At 25.4% G+C, this 13,421-nt stretch overlaps 1 protein-coding gene across 5 annotated transcripts; it reads right to left on the reverse strand.

Moving 5' to 3' along the window:
* Window positions 1–778: 778 nt before the first annotated feature.
* Window positions 779–12,185, reverse strand: LOC114123119 (uncharacterized). Of its 5 annotated transcripts, none has more exons than XM_050199819.1 (13): window positions 11,409–12,185; window positions 11,318–11,341; window positions 9,943–9,990; window positions 9,403–9,447; window positions 9,200–9,214; window positions 8,513–8,548; window positions 6,333–6,359; window positions 5,774–5,812; window positions 5,396–5,419; window positions 4,447–4,473; window positions 3,275–3,310; window positions 1,330–1,353; window positions 779–1,245 (listed from the first exon to the last, which is right to left on the reverse strand). In XM_050199819.1, exons 1-13 carry the CDS (start codon window positions 11,527–11,529, stop codon window positions 1,070–1,072), a joined length of 642 nt encoding a protein of 213 aa, XP_050055776.1. In that variant the 5' UTR covers window positions 11,530–12,185; the 3' UTR covers window positions 779–1,069. The 5 variants fall into 5 exon arrangements, with proteins under 5 accessions (XP_050055776.1, XP_050055777.1, XP_050055778.1 ...); XM_050199820.1 differs by having other exon boundaries at window positions 3,287–3,310; window positions 11,409–11,727; XM_050199821.1 differs by lacking the exon at window positions 8,513–8,548.
* Between the last annotated feature and the right edge of the window lie 1,236 nt (window positions 12,186–13,421).

Raw genomic sequence — 13,421 nt, forward strand, 5'->3', positions numbered from 1 at the left:
GATAGTTATCATTGTATACGAAAAACGATTCTGAACGAAGATGATTTGTCAGCCTAGGATATAATTTCTAGTGGTTGGTGAAAAAGGTGGTTTAAAAAAACCAGCTTATATTAAAAAATATTTTGAAAATTAAATCACGTAAAGAAAACGCGAATCTTAATAACTGGTAAAATTTTAGAGTATCTATGACTTATACTTTTTGAATAATAACAAATATTTAAAATCGTTTGAGGATAAATCGTTATCGTTACGTGATTTCGTTAAAATTTAAAATTCAAACGCACTTAAAATTTTTCCTATAATGATGCTTCGAGTTTTCTCTATAGATACTTGAAGGTAAACTTATGGAAAACTTAGTGTTGTATTTTTAATCCTTAGTTAGAAACACAAAAAATTTTACGATTTTTCAACTTCAAATAATTTGCAAATATTCATGCTTTTGACGAATTTTCGTCAAAATTTGAACTTCAAATGCTAATAAAAAAAAATTGTGCCTATGTATTCTTATAATTTTTTAATCACTATAAGAATAACATATGAGGAACTTTGTATAAAATTTTCAAGTATTTTGATAGGGCCAAAAAAATTTTATCGACCCTTCAAAAAAAATTTTTCATGGGACAAATAAACATCAATAATTTTTTTTCTATCTTGACTTATTGTTCAAAAAACCTTATCATACGGTTTTGCCTCTCGTACGGACTTACCCCGCCTTCCCCTATCTAAATACTTGATAAATATATAAACTATTACAATTATAAATAAAAATAAAATAGAGTTACCTATGTTATATATTTATTTATTTTTTTATATTATGCGTCAAAAAAACAATTTAGTATCATTTAATTAAATAAAGTGATTCATTGTGTACAATGTTGGATGAATTTTTTCACATACCAACTATCATATTATAATTTTTATCATTCATATTAACAGAATCAGTTTTTATTTTCACAAATTAATACCTACTAGTAAAAGCAAAAGTACTAACATAAAAAAAAAATACTAAATTATATAATAATTAATTATTTCATAAATTATATTGATGTATATTTAATTAATTAATATCTTAGAGTATATTATCTAAAAAGCTATAATTTTCATTCTCAAAATTTAAATGTTCGTAATCATTGTCATTTGAACTTGAAGCAGATAGTTCTTCCTCTGTAAATAAATCTGAAATATAATTGGGCCCTCCTATAGTGTTAGCTTCATTACAAAACGTTCTTGCACTAAGCCCAAAATCTATAAAAACAAATAATATATTTTTAAATAATAATGTATGATTTATATTATTACCAAAACGGGTATTTTTACAAAATAACATACTGCCTATTGATCCCAACTGCTCATCTGTTATAAGAAAACAAAAAAAATTAATTAAAACTGTTCGGGCGGAAAGGCAAATACACTTTTAATTAGAAGCGTATGATATTTTTAAATTTAGAAAATGTGCTATGCCAGAAGTCAAATCGAAAAAGTATTCTTTTCCTACTATCCCTCATTGCCCATGAGTCATGACTCAACCACCTATAAACATATTTGATCGAGTAAACACAAACATGATTTAATTACGGCTGAAGTAGCACTATAACACTGCGTCACCGTCATAAAAATCCATACTCCTAACACATAATATTGTATACAACTCCATTTTGAGACTATCAAACTTCTCAGAAAATTACTTCTTTTTAGTCTATCCTCGCGACATGGTGTATACCTCAACAAGTTACTGCTATAGCTGCTCAAAATGTTCAATATCTAAATCTGTTCCTAGACCTCCGTCTAACCTAAAAACTCCATATCCACCTCGAACGCTTCACTTTAAACAACCGCTATTACTAGTAACCTAACGTTATTTACTTACATTAAAATATCTTAATCCCAAAAAAACTTCTTTTATACAAATTTATATGGACCTATGATATTTAACTCTAAGGGATTACCAAGTCCTCTATTATCAATAAAACGTGAATTTTTCAATCATATAGGTATATCCGACAAAAAAGTAAAAGTATCATTCTACAGCATCTCCAACAATATACATTACCAGTGGCGTCACGAAAATTTTCTTCACACAAACATTGAAGTTACCCACCCAACCATCCAAAAAACCCTGCCAATATAACTATAAATTAAATGGATGATACCGTATCGGCTCCCGCTGGACGTTAATGAGTTCGTATCGGCTCCGGGTCGTTATTCCTAATTGCTGTATTGCGTCCGGTTTCGATACCGAATTTTTCGATAGCTAGTTAATCGCATTTATACAGTTATATGAAATAACAAAATATTATCTGATGTTAGTTCACGTTTTATTGCGAAGTGTAGCGTGTCTAAACATATTTTCAGTTATATAAGATAATAAAAATTGCAAAGTGTAGTGCGTTTTTCTGTTTATTTTTTGTCATGGAGTACATGCTTAGCAAAGCTGGTAAACAATTAGCTGTGATTGACGAATACAAATTCGGATTCCATAAAAATTTGTCAGAAGATATTGAGCGGTGGAAGTGTACAAAACGTGGGTGTACTGCTTTTATAAAAGTCTTGAATGAAGTGATAGTGGAACAAAATCTTGATCATGGTCATGAAGCAGATACTACTTTAGCACGCCAAAAAATCAGTAATTCGTTGAAACGGAAAGCAAGTGATGCTCTATGTGAACGCCCTACAAAAATTATTAGGCGTGAAATAGCGATCAGTGGAATGTCGGATGTTGTAACTACTGATGATATGAATAGGTTTCGGAAAAATTTAAGTGCAGCCAAATTGAGAAAATTTCCCAAGTTACCTCAAGTATACATCTATACCACTGGCATCAGGTCGGAGCCGATACGGCCACCTTAAAATAAAGTAGGGAGCCGAAACGGAAAAACGGGAGCCGATGCGGATACTTCCAATTAAATATTAAAAATAATACATCATAATACTTATAACATTTATATAGGTATATTTTAATATTTATATATTATAATGATAGTTAAATACAAAAATATTGTTACGATCTAACAAAATTACCCATCAACGTAAAATTGTTTGGGACAAATTACCCCCCAAAAAAAAGTTCGTGACTCCACTGCATATTACATACTACTCAGATCTAGTGACTGACTAACACTCCACTAATACCTATCACACACGTCTCTTTCCATACTGTGGGCTTATAAATTCTTATAGTGAAGAACATTCGTTGTAGAAACTGCAAAAATGTTATGAAATACCTAGTGAGAGTAATTATTATGTAGATATATACAAATTAATAAAAAATGTTTACTCAAGTACATACTGGATAAACTTTCAACGTGTTCTTCTATTTAAAAAAAAAAAACATATCTGATATTAATGTAATATAAACAAACATGGAAAGTATAATCATTATAAAATCAAATAAAGTGTATAATTTTATTTTTGGATTTAGAGAAGAACGCGTTATGTATGTAAAGTATTTTTATTATTCTTTGATTATAAAACTATGAAATGTTATAAATTTATTAAATTTATTTACTATGTATTATGCTTCTATAATTGTTAAATGTTTATGTATCTATTTTTCTTTTCTTTTGTAGATCATATTATATATTCTCATTATTCTCATTATATTACTTTATTTCATATTCATTTGTTTTAACATATCATATTAGTATACGCTTTGTTATATTATAATATATTATATTATATATTATTCAATTTTATAACTACATTAACTTCCTCTATTCATCACAAGCCTAGCTTAAAGGAGAGAGGTTAATCGAATCTGTATATGTATTTGTCAATTTGTTGAAAAAAAAGAAAGAAAAAAAAAATCATTTTATATACACATCGACGAAAAAAATGATATAATACGAATAGAAATTAAATTATAAATGGTATATACAATATAATATATCTGATGTCATTATAACTAGATCTATTTTTTAGATCCTTATGATAAAAATAGACATAAATAAATAAAAGTCTATATTGTATGACGTAGTTTTATATAATTATGTAAGTACCACCCAAAGTAAAATATAAAAACACGTAGTAACACACGCATATAGTTCGCTTATAATTAAGACTAATACAAAATCATTGACCATAAAACGTGATTATAGATCAAAAGTTAGACTAATAAATCTTTTTAAGTATAGTGTATAATATTATAGCAATAACTATATCCAGTATAATTTTCAGCTAAAATACATGACGTTACCCTTAAAAGTTGAACTTTACTAAAAAAAATATTATTTTTTACATAATATGTACAAACTGAAAACCATATTAATGTTTAAAGAAAAATCTCCACTTGCTTACGTCATATTGTTTTAACTAAATTTAGAATTAAGTTTTGAGCACATCGATGTTTAAAAATGTATTTAATAAAATATGTTGGATTGTTATAATACCATTGTAATAATATGTTATAATATAATTGTTGGATTATTATACCGAAAACAAATAACTTACCTATTAAATCTTGTAATACATCTAAATCTAATAATAATAATAAAAAAAAAAAAAATAGCATACATTTTAAAAGATATAAAACAGAATCTAGATTGTTTGATACGTAACGTAAGTACTATTATAATACTATGATATTCATCATAATAAAATTTAAATTAAGTGATATTTTGTCTGAAAACGATGTGTAGTCGAGTATAAAATATAAAATAATTGTAGGTAGTATTATACATATTATAGACTAAATGTGTGTAGTTGTATAAATAACAATAAAAGGTAATCCTTAATAACTCAATACTATTTAGTTATACCAAAAAATTACTATTACAGTGCCTTGTAGGTAATTATGTTTTAAGTCTGAGTAAAATTCAAAAACTACTAAAGAATAATCAATCAAAAATTGTTCGTTATAATAGACTTTAAGTATAATAATATTATTGCATGGATATTGGCTATATGTATTGTCATAATGTGTTATTATCATTAACAATTATAGTTTCGATGATAAATCCAAACAGATTAAAAAAATATGAACCATTTACAACCATATGTCGGACATATGACAAGAATTCTTCTGTAGTTAATAACATTTTAACACTAATTTTTTTGTTTATAATTAACTTGATTCTTTTAATATTTTTTTAAGTTATTTAATATTTTAATCACTTAAATCAATATTGTACTCTATACAATATTGTGCATTGTGTATTATATATTTTTTTTATTTTTTCAAACACTTTTTGTAAAATTCGTTTAAATTATGATAAATATTTTTTTTAACATTTATTAGAATATATAAAATCTATAATAGTAGTTACAATAAGCATATGAGTGGAAAATATACAAGTTGATTGTGAAAGCATGAGGGGAGTAGCTACCCAGCAGTAACACTCGAATGAATCATGATAAAAAAATAAATTATTAGTAAAAAACAATTTAAGTGAAAACATACCGTTCCCTCTGTCGTATACTTCATCTGTTTCAATAAGATAATATTCTTATTAATAAAATATAATTGAAATTTGATAAATACTTTGGGCTTGGTAAATTCCCACACGAAACATATTAGGTGGTTACATATTATATAAGTTCCTACAAATACAAAAATACATCGTAGTGTATCATTCCCCACTCAGCATACAACGCGATTACTATTCATTTATCTGTATTACGCATGATTTGATAAATCGTAATTCACTGGTTCTTATTACCTGCTATATATCGTGTGAGAACTTGTATTCGCCCAAGTACTTATACCAATAATCAATTAAAATTGTTTCAAATAGAAGCATTAAGCATAATTAAAAATAACTTTCTTGAAAAAACATACTATGTATTGCTGATCTATCATTCTCATCCTCCCCAGTAGCTACACATAAGATATAATATAATATAACGTATTAATGTTGTATACAATATTTTAGTTTGTTTAAGACGATACCGTCCGTTGGACAGTCAGTCTTGGTTAAATTCCGGGTTTGACGACGTTTAAATTACTTTTGAGTTCACACTTAAAGGATATTTAATTCAAAACGGATTGTTTCAAAAAGTTTACTTTATTTATCAATTATCCAAAGCACCATTATAAAAATAAATGAGAATTACTTTAGACTTAACGAAATTGCTGGTTTTTAACGACTGGAGGGTCTAACAAAATGCATACATCAACCAGTGATTGCGTTATAATAAGAGTAATAAGAGTAATCGAAAAAAATGCAAAAGAAATTATTCGTACATGGCTAAAATATTGTATACTAATCACTTAGTGTATTCTTAATACTAAAGTATACAGTCAAGGGTTCCCGACATTAGTAAATTTCAATGTAATGTTATTTTCAAACAATTTAAAAATGTATTGTATGTTGTTAAATAAAACAGAAACAACTTACTGAGCATTGTATACAATGCAGAATAGTCTATTCAAAAAATACATATTGTAAGTATAATAAATTATAAAACACAAAATTTATAGTTGATTAGTGAACAGAACCTATGACATAGATACTAAAATGTTTTTAGTATAATTGAAATAAACATCATAATGCTTTTATGTATTTAGTTTGAGCTTGAGTGACCATAAAGACAATTAATACGTAGGTATAAGTGCGTGGACACCATAAATTACAAAAGTCGTATTAAGACATATTAATAATAAATTATATTAAACAGTTTATACTTTTATTTTTTTGTATTCATAAATATCTTTTATAATACTATAATATTTCTAACTATTTAAATTCAATTCAATAGAAAAAAGTATGGTCAAGTGAGTAACTCTCAGCTGTATAGTAGGTCACAATAATAATTGATGTATTAAATTTGAATCCAATGATAGGTATCATTGTATACAAAAAACGATTCTAAACGGAGGTGGTTATGTTTTAATGGCCTGAATACACCAACATTTAAGTTCTTTTATAACTATTATTAGCCAAACAAATTGAAAATCTTGTATTCAATTTTCAACTCTTGGCTACTTATATAATACATTTTATGAATTATACCTACAAAATAATTTACAAATATTCAAGATTTTGACGAATTGTTGTCAATATTTGAACTTTAAACGTCAACAAAAAAATTGTGCCTATATATTCTTATAATTTTTGAATCACTATAAGACTAGCTTATGAGAAACTTTGTATTAAATTTTCAATTATTTTGACTCAGCCAAAAAAATTGTATCGATATTTATGAAAAAAAAAAAAATAAACAAAAATAATTATTTCAAATGCCTATAAATAGCATTCAAATAATCGAAATAATTTGAAAAATAAACCATGTAAAGGAAATGCCAATCTTAATAACTAGTGAAATTTTCAAGTACCTATTTTTTCGGCTACTTTTTTTTCAGAAGGCAATTCGAGTAACCTTTTTAAAAAAAATTCTCGGGATGCAATTCTCGGGTTAGATGGGAGGCAATTCGTGAGTACCACTCTATATAGCTATTAGATGGAAAACTTACTAACCTAACGAAATATTTTGAAAATTAAATCATGCACAGAAAATGCCAATCCAAATTACTGATGAAATTTTCAAGTACGACTTATACTTTTCGAATAATAATAAATATTTAAAATCGTTAAAGTATAATTCGTTATCGTTACGCAATTTCCTAAAAATTTAAAATTCAATTGCAATATCGTTTTTCCTATAATGATGCTTAGAGTTTTATCTATTGCAACTCGAAGGAAAACTTAATGTTGCATTTTTTAACTTTAGATATAAACACAACAATTTTTATGATTTTTCAACTAAAAAATTACTTGCAAATTTTCGCGATTTTGACATATTTTGTAAAAATTTGAACCAAACAAGTTCATAAAAAAACCTTGTATAAAATGCTTAAGTTTTTTTGGTCACCCAAAATTTTTTTTAAAAATACTTTAAAAAATTGAAAATTTCAGTTGTATACTCATAACTCAAAAAAAGCCAAAATGTCTTGAAAATTTAAACTGTATGGTTTACATAATAATAACAAAATAATATAAATATTTGGTATAAAAAAAATGTGACCAACGATTTTTAATTTTTTTTTAACTACAATAGGAAAAACTTATAAGAAACCTTGTATTAAATTTTCAAGTTTTTTGGTCACCCAACATTTTTTTTGAAAAATACTTTTCAAAATTTCAAGTATTTACAGTGATAAGTTTTTGAGTTACACCATATAAAAAATTCAATTAATTTTGTAAAAAAATTGGTTTTGCTCAAAAATTCCCGCTTTTCCGTCACTTTTTTTTGTATATCCCGATTTTTTGAAAACTGTTGGGAAGCTGTTACTGTTTACCTCTATAATGCACTAAAGATATTCACTTTGACATCGGAAGCCACCCCCGAAGTTTAAAATTGAAACATTATTTCAATAAGTTATGCTGTAGGTACATAGACACAAAAATAAAAATATAATTTTAAGTCAAATTCTCAGATACATAGACCATATGGCATAAACCTCTATGACATAGATACTAAGTAGTTAAGTTAACCAATCAATTAAAACACGTCTTAACGTATAAAAAAAACGTCTTAACGTCTAGACGTATTAAAATATTACATAAATATATTTTACTTATTTCTAGTCTCTTTATATAAGCGTTTGCTGCACCTAAAAACACATAACAACATACATAAATTATGATGTAATTAGCTAGTTACAATTTAATTAACATTTAAAAATAAAATGACAAACTTACATAAAACATATTTTAAATTTAATGCAAACGATAAAATATGTATAGGTTTTATGATTTTCTTTATTATTGTAATCAAAAATTAAATTTAGACTTTAGACTTTTAGACTTTTAAAGCATTACAATTAAATTTTGAACGTTCAAAAATGTGATCTCTCTCTCGTACCAGTAAAAATTAAGACTAAAACGTCCAAATTAAATACTATTAGACATAATTAATTAGTGCTATATTAGAATTTTTTCCATTCATATGTACCTAATACATTTATAGTTTTAATTATAAATGTAATGTAATGTTGCTCATTAATTTTTTAACATAATAAATAATCATAGATTTTCCATTACGAACAATTTTTATAAATTTAATATTGGTTAAATTCAATTTGTCTGATGATGAACTGTGTAATAAACAAACAATTTTTTTGGTGTTCCTTCCTCCCCCCCCCCCTTTGGGAGCCCTTGAAATGTGTACAATGTATTAACAATTATTATTTTTACGTTTTATACTCATTTGAAAAAATATTAGTAAGTCAATATAAAAAAAAAATTGACCTCAGCCAACTTACTACTTAACGAGGAATCTAAATATTAAAAAAATATATATATATTATTAATATATCATTTTGATTAAAATTATAATAGAAATAGAAAATTATAAACTCATAATATTATGAATAATGAATGCCGTATTATTCAGTTCAAAAACAGTTGTACTTATAATATTTTCTATTTATACCATCTACTTATTCATTTTATATGAAAAACTTACTACACATTTTCTTTATAATGAAAACGCGTTGGTCCTTGTTTTCAGCTAAGACAAATCAAGTAGTTATTAATATGAAACTAAAATTTATTTTTGATTTTGAAATCTACCACATATATAATATATTTTTACTCCAGCAATCGTTCTAGGGCTTCAATCAGCAGTTATTACCGAAATTATTACAATCTAGCAAATGTGGTCAGTATTGACAAATTATATTTAATATGATTTATATAGGAAATACTTTTTTTCACTAATTTATATAGTTCATTCCATAAATGTATATATATATAATAATTATAAATTATTTAGTAACTGAATATTAAAAACAAAAAGATCATCAAAGTCAATTTATTGTAACGTTATTGTTTCTTGCTGACAAAATGTATAGTACAACTGTATATACATTTGTATTATAATTAATTCTTATTTAGTTTTTTTTAAACCAATACAATACGAATTTTAAATTAACTTTTTTTCTATACAAAATGAGTTGACATAATTATTTTATATAATCTAGATTCAATAAATTTAACTACATACGTGGTCCAGCATCAGCATTTGTATTGAAACCCTCTTCTCTTAGCTGTTCTGGATAAAATAATTTATTCAATGAACATTTTTATTTACTTATTTCATGCAGCATTTAACATACTTTATGATAATTTCAAATTGCTAACTGATATTTTATTTATATATTTTATTGCTTTATAACTATTATATTATAATAAGTACCTTAAATATAATGTTTATAATATGTAATATAGCATTATGCTTGATTATATAAAAAAAAATTATTTTTTAAATTTGTTAGCTATATTTGTTGGAGTTTGTTCGAACTCTATAATTATACGGATTGGAGAATTCCGGTTGGTTATAGTTTCGTGGAGGTTTAGTGAAAATTGTTTGCAATTTATGAGAGATTTGTTTAATATAATTGGTTATGTGTTATTTTCATGTTTTATTATTGATTTTATTGTTAAGTTTTATATTAAGTTCTAGGCCTAATTATAACTTTACCGAAATAATTCACATAAATAATACAAGAAAGAGCCATATTTATATTATAATTTTGAATTTTAAAGAGCTATAAAAATTTACAACATTTTTTTTTATTATTCTAATAAATCAAATCTAATATTATCAACAAAAAAAATTATATGTTTCCCCCAATTTTTTCACTGAAAGGTAGTAATCCTGGGCAAAACTGCAGCTTTTTTTTGTACAGTCTACTATTATTTTGGTTACATTATGCTGCAACACATTAATTATGATATCTCTGGGCGTATACTGATTTGAGCAGTTTTCCCGTCAATATTCACTGACTGTGTGTTTAAAAAACTTCTGATGGAGATGAAAGTGGAAGTGATGAGATCGTTTGTTTTCGTCCCCTTTTTTTAGGGACGGTGTTGTACGATTTCGTTCATCGCTACTGCGTTCTCCGCAGACCATAGCATGAGAGGTTCACTGTAGTCTAACTGCAGGGTGACCAGACGTGCCGTTTAAAATGGGATTATCCCTTTGTTGATCATTATAATATGTCCTGTTACCCCAACAAACTTCAAACGAAACGATTTTTATTCCGTCTTTAGAATATGGTCACATTTAATCCCGGTTTTCTATGTAGGTACCTATTAATTCATAATTGTATTTTAAAAAGAAATCAATGTCTAATCAAAATCATCTTTAACTGTTTTATAACCAAAGTTATAAATAAAAAACTGTCTACGAGGGCTGATGCCGATGAACAATTAAATTAGCTATTATAAGACATGTTTTATGTTTTATGCACTACGAACTAAGCATATTTATATTAGTTATATTATAAGTTCAATACATGATGATAAATGTGTGCAATGTCTTTATTACCTACATTTTAATTTTTAAAGCGGTTGTAATAAATAATTATCGTACTTACTGACACATAAACGAAATGCCGTTTCTATAAATATATAAATAATTAATCGGTAAATTATAAATTTTTAAAGTGCTATGAATTAAATACAAACGTTGAATTATTTTACATTTAAACGCAAACAAGTGAGAACCACTTTGCTGTAAATTATTTGTCGAGTAGACTTCTCTTATGAATGTGTTAAATTTTAATTCTATTATAATACATCGCTGCATACGAAAAAATGATTCTGAGCTGGGACGGTCTGTCAGCCTATATTCCTTATAATATTTTATAATATGTTTTTTGAAATAGCTATATTAATGTAATTTATAAATATTGTATTAATTATATTATAATTTATAATTTTTATAAGTATTTTATTATTATAATACTGTTATATAAGTATTATACTATTATATACATAATACATATCAACTTATGTAACTCAAAATTTGATAACCTGACCTTAAACTATTAATATTGAGCAAATATAATATAATTTATCATCACGAAACATATTTCAAGTTCTAGCTGTTCATAAAACTGGTGAATACATACAAAAAAATGTAGGTGTGAATGAGAGCTGGTCGTTATTCGTTCATCATGTGGTATTAATACATTGCACGATAAAATTTACTGGATTGGGATAAGTATGGATAACGCGAAAACAATGTAATATTATGGCTTATAACAAAATATAACTTTTTATTATATTTGACAATGATAAATATCTTCAATATACTAAGTATGTTTTAGATTTAGTTAAATAAATTTAATTAATAAGTAGAAAGTATACACGGTGTATTTTGAGTATAGGTACTTAGTCTGCTTGAAAATTATGTTTGAAGAATATTGTTTTCTAGTTCAAATAACTTGAATTTCTTATTCTCTTTTTTAGGTTTTGTGGGAAAAGGATTTTAGATTTTTTGTATTGTTTAATTACTATAGTAACGAATGAATTATATTTATATAAAATATTTTTTTCAAAATTCACCTTAATTTAGTGTTACTAAAAAAAAAAAAAAATTAAAATCCATTTTCTACAAAACCTAAAAAAAGAAAAAAGAATTCAAATGTTTTTTCAAAATTAAAATCGGACTTTTTACTGGGTAAATTTTTCTTCCACTTATGGGTCTAAATGCACGAAAAAACGACAATTACGACCAGCTTTCAACAGCTTTTTTAACAAAAGGATAAAGTATGTTAACAGTAAAAACAAAGTTATTAAGCATTAATAACATGGTAAATAACTCAAAAAGTATACATTAATTTTTGTATTCTTACCGTCAACTTCAAAACAAAATCAAAAAATAAACATTTAGAATTTAAATTTAAATACAAATACATCATTAACGTAGATTTATTCACATGACAAAATATTTCATGTACCACTCGTATATTAATTAAAAACTCTATGAATTTAAAGATATAGGTACTTACAAGCACAATCGCCTAAAACAAATTTTATAGTTATATATATATCATACGAATATACGATACGAAATAACAAAATTAAAATATCCAGTATTTAAGTAAAAATTAAACTTTTAGATATCATTATACAATTTACGTAAAATGTAAAGATGCTTTCATGAAATGCTAAAATTCAATTCAATGACTTACTTTATAACTAAGTACATTTGCACAATAATGATTGCATCATTTTAATATATTTGCTATTCAATAAATTACGAATAATCAATGAATATATACATTTGAATCTTTTTAGATCAAGTTTTCCGTGTGTTGTTTTACAAATGGTATAAAAATTATTGGATTAAATTCCAAGAAAAAAAGTCGTGTTCTTAAACAGACTACCTACATGAAGTTATTGAATATGAATATACGAGTTTAGAATAATATACAATTTCAAATATTTTATTAGTTTAAACGATCCATCCATGATAAATGGTGACCCGTCATTTGATCCGGTAAATAATATCCGGCGACAAAAGATCCGCGACATTTGGTCCGGTGAAAAAATATCCTGTCTCAAAAATATCCGATGCAAAAATATCCGATAATTTATTTTTCAATTTTTTAATAATTTAATTAGTTAATAAATTTAATAAATAATTTAATATTATAATTGAACGTTTTTTAAAAACATGTTTATATTTAAGTA

Source organism: Aphis gossypii, chromosome 2, assembly GCF_020184175.1.
Source record: "Aphis gossypii isolate Hap1 chromosome 2, ASM2018417v2, whole genome shotgun sequence".
Classification (NCBI taxonomy): Eukaryota; Metazoa; Arthropoda; class Insecta; order Hemiptera; family Aphididae; genus Aphis; species Aphis gossypii.

Bases quoted from the DNA above. Each gene is read 5' to 3' on its own strand.
- LOC114123119 (XM_050199819.1), bottom strand. From the start codon at position 11,529: ATGCAGCGATGTATTATAATAGAATTAAAATTTAACACATTCATAAGA. The intron at 11,342-11,408 runs GTTTGTATTTAA...ATATATTTATAG, and splicing joins TAAATGTAAAATAATTCAAC to AAACGGCATTTCGTTTATGT. The intron at 9,991-11,317 runs GTAAGTACGATA...TATTTTATCCAG, and splicing joins GGCATTTCGTTTATGTGTCA to AACAGCTAAGAGAAGAGGGT.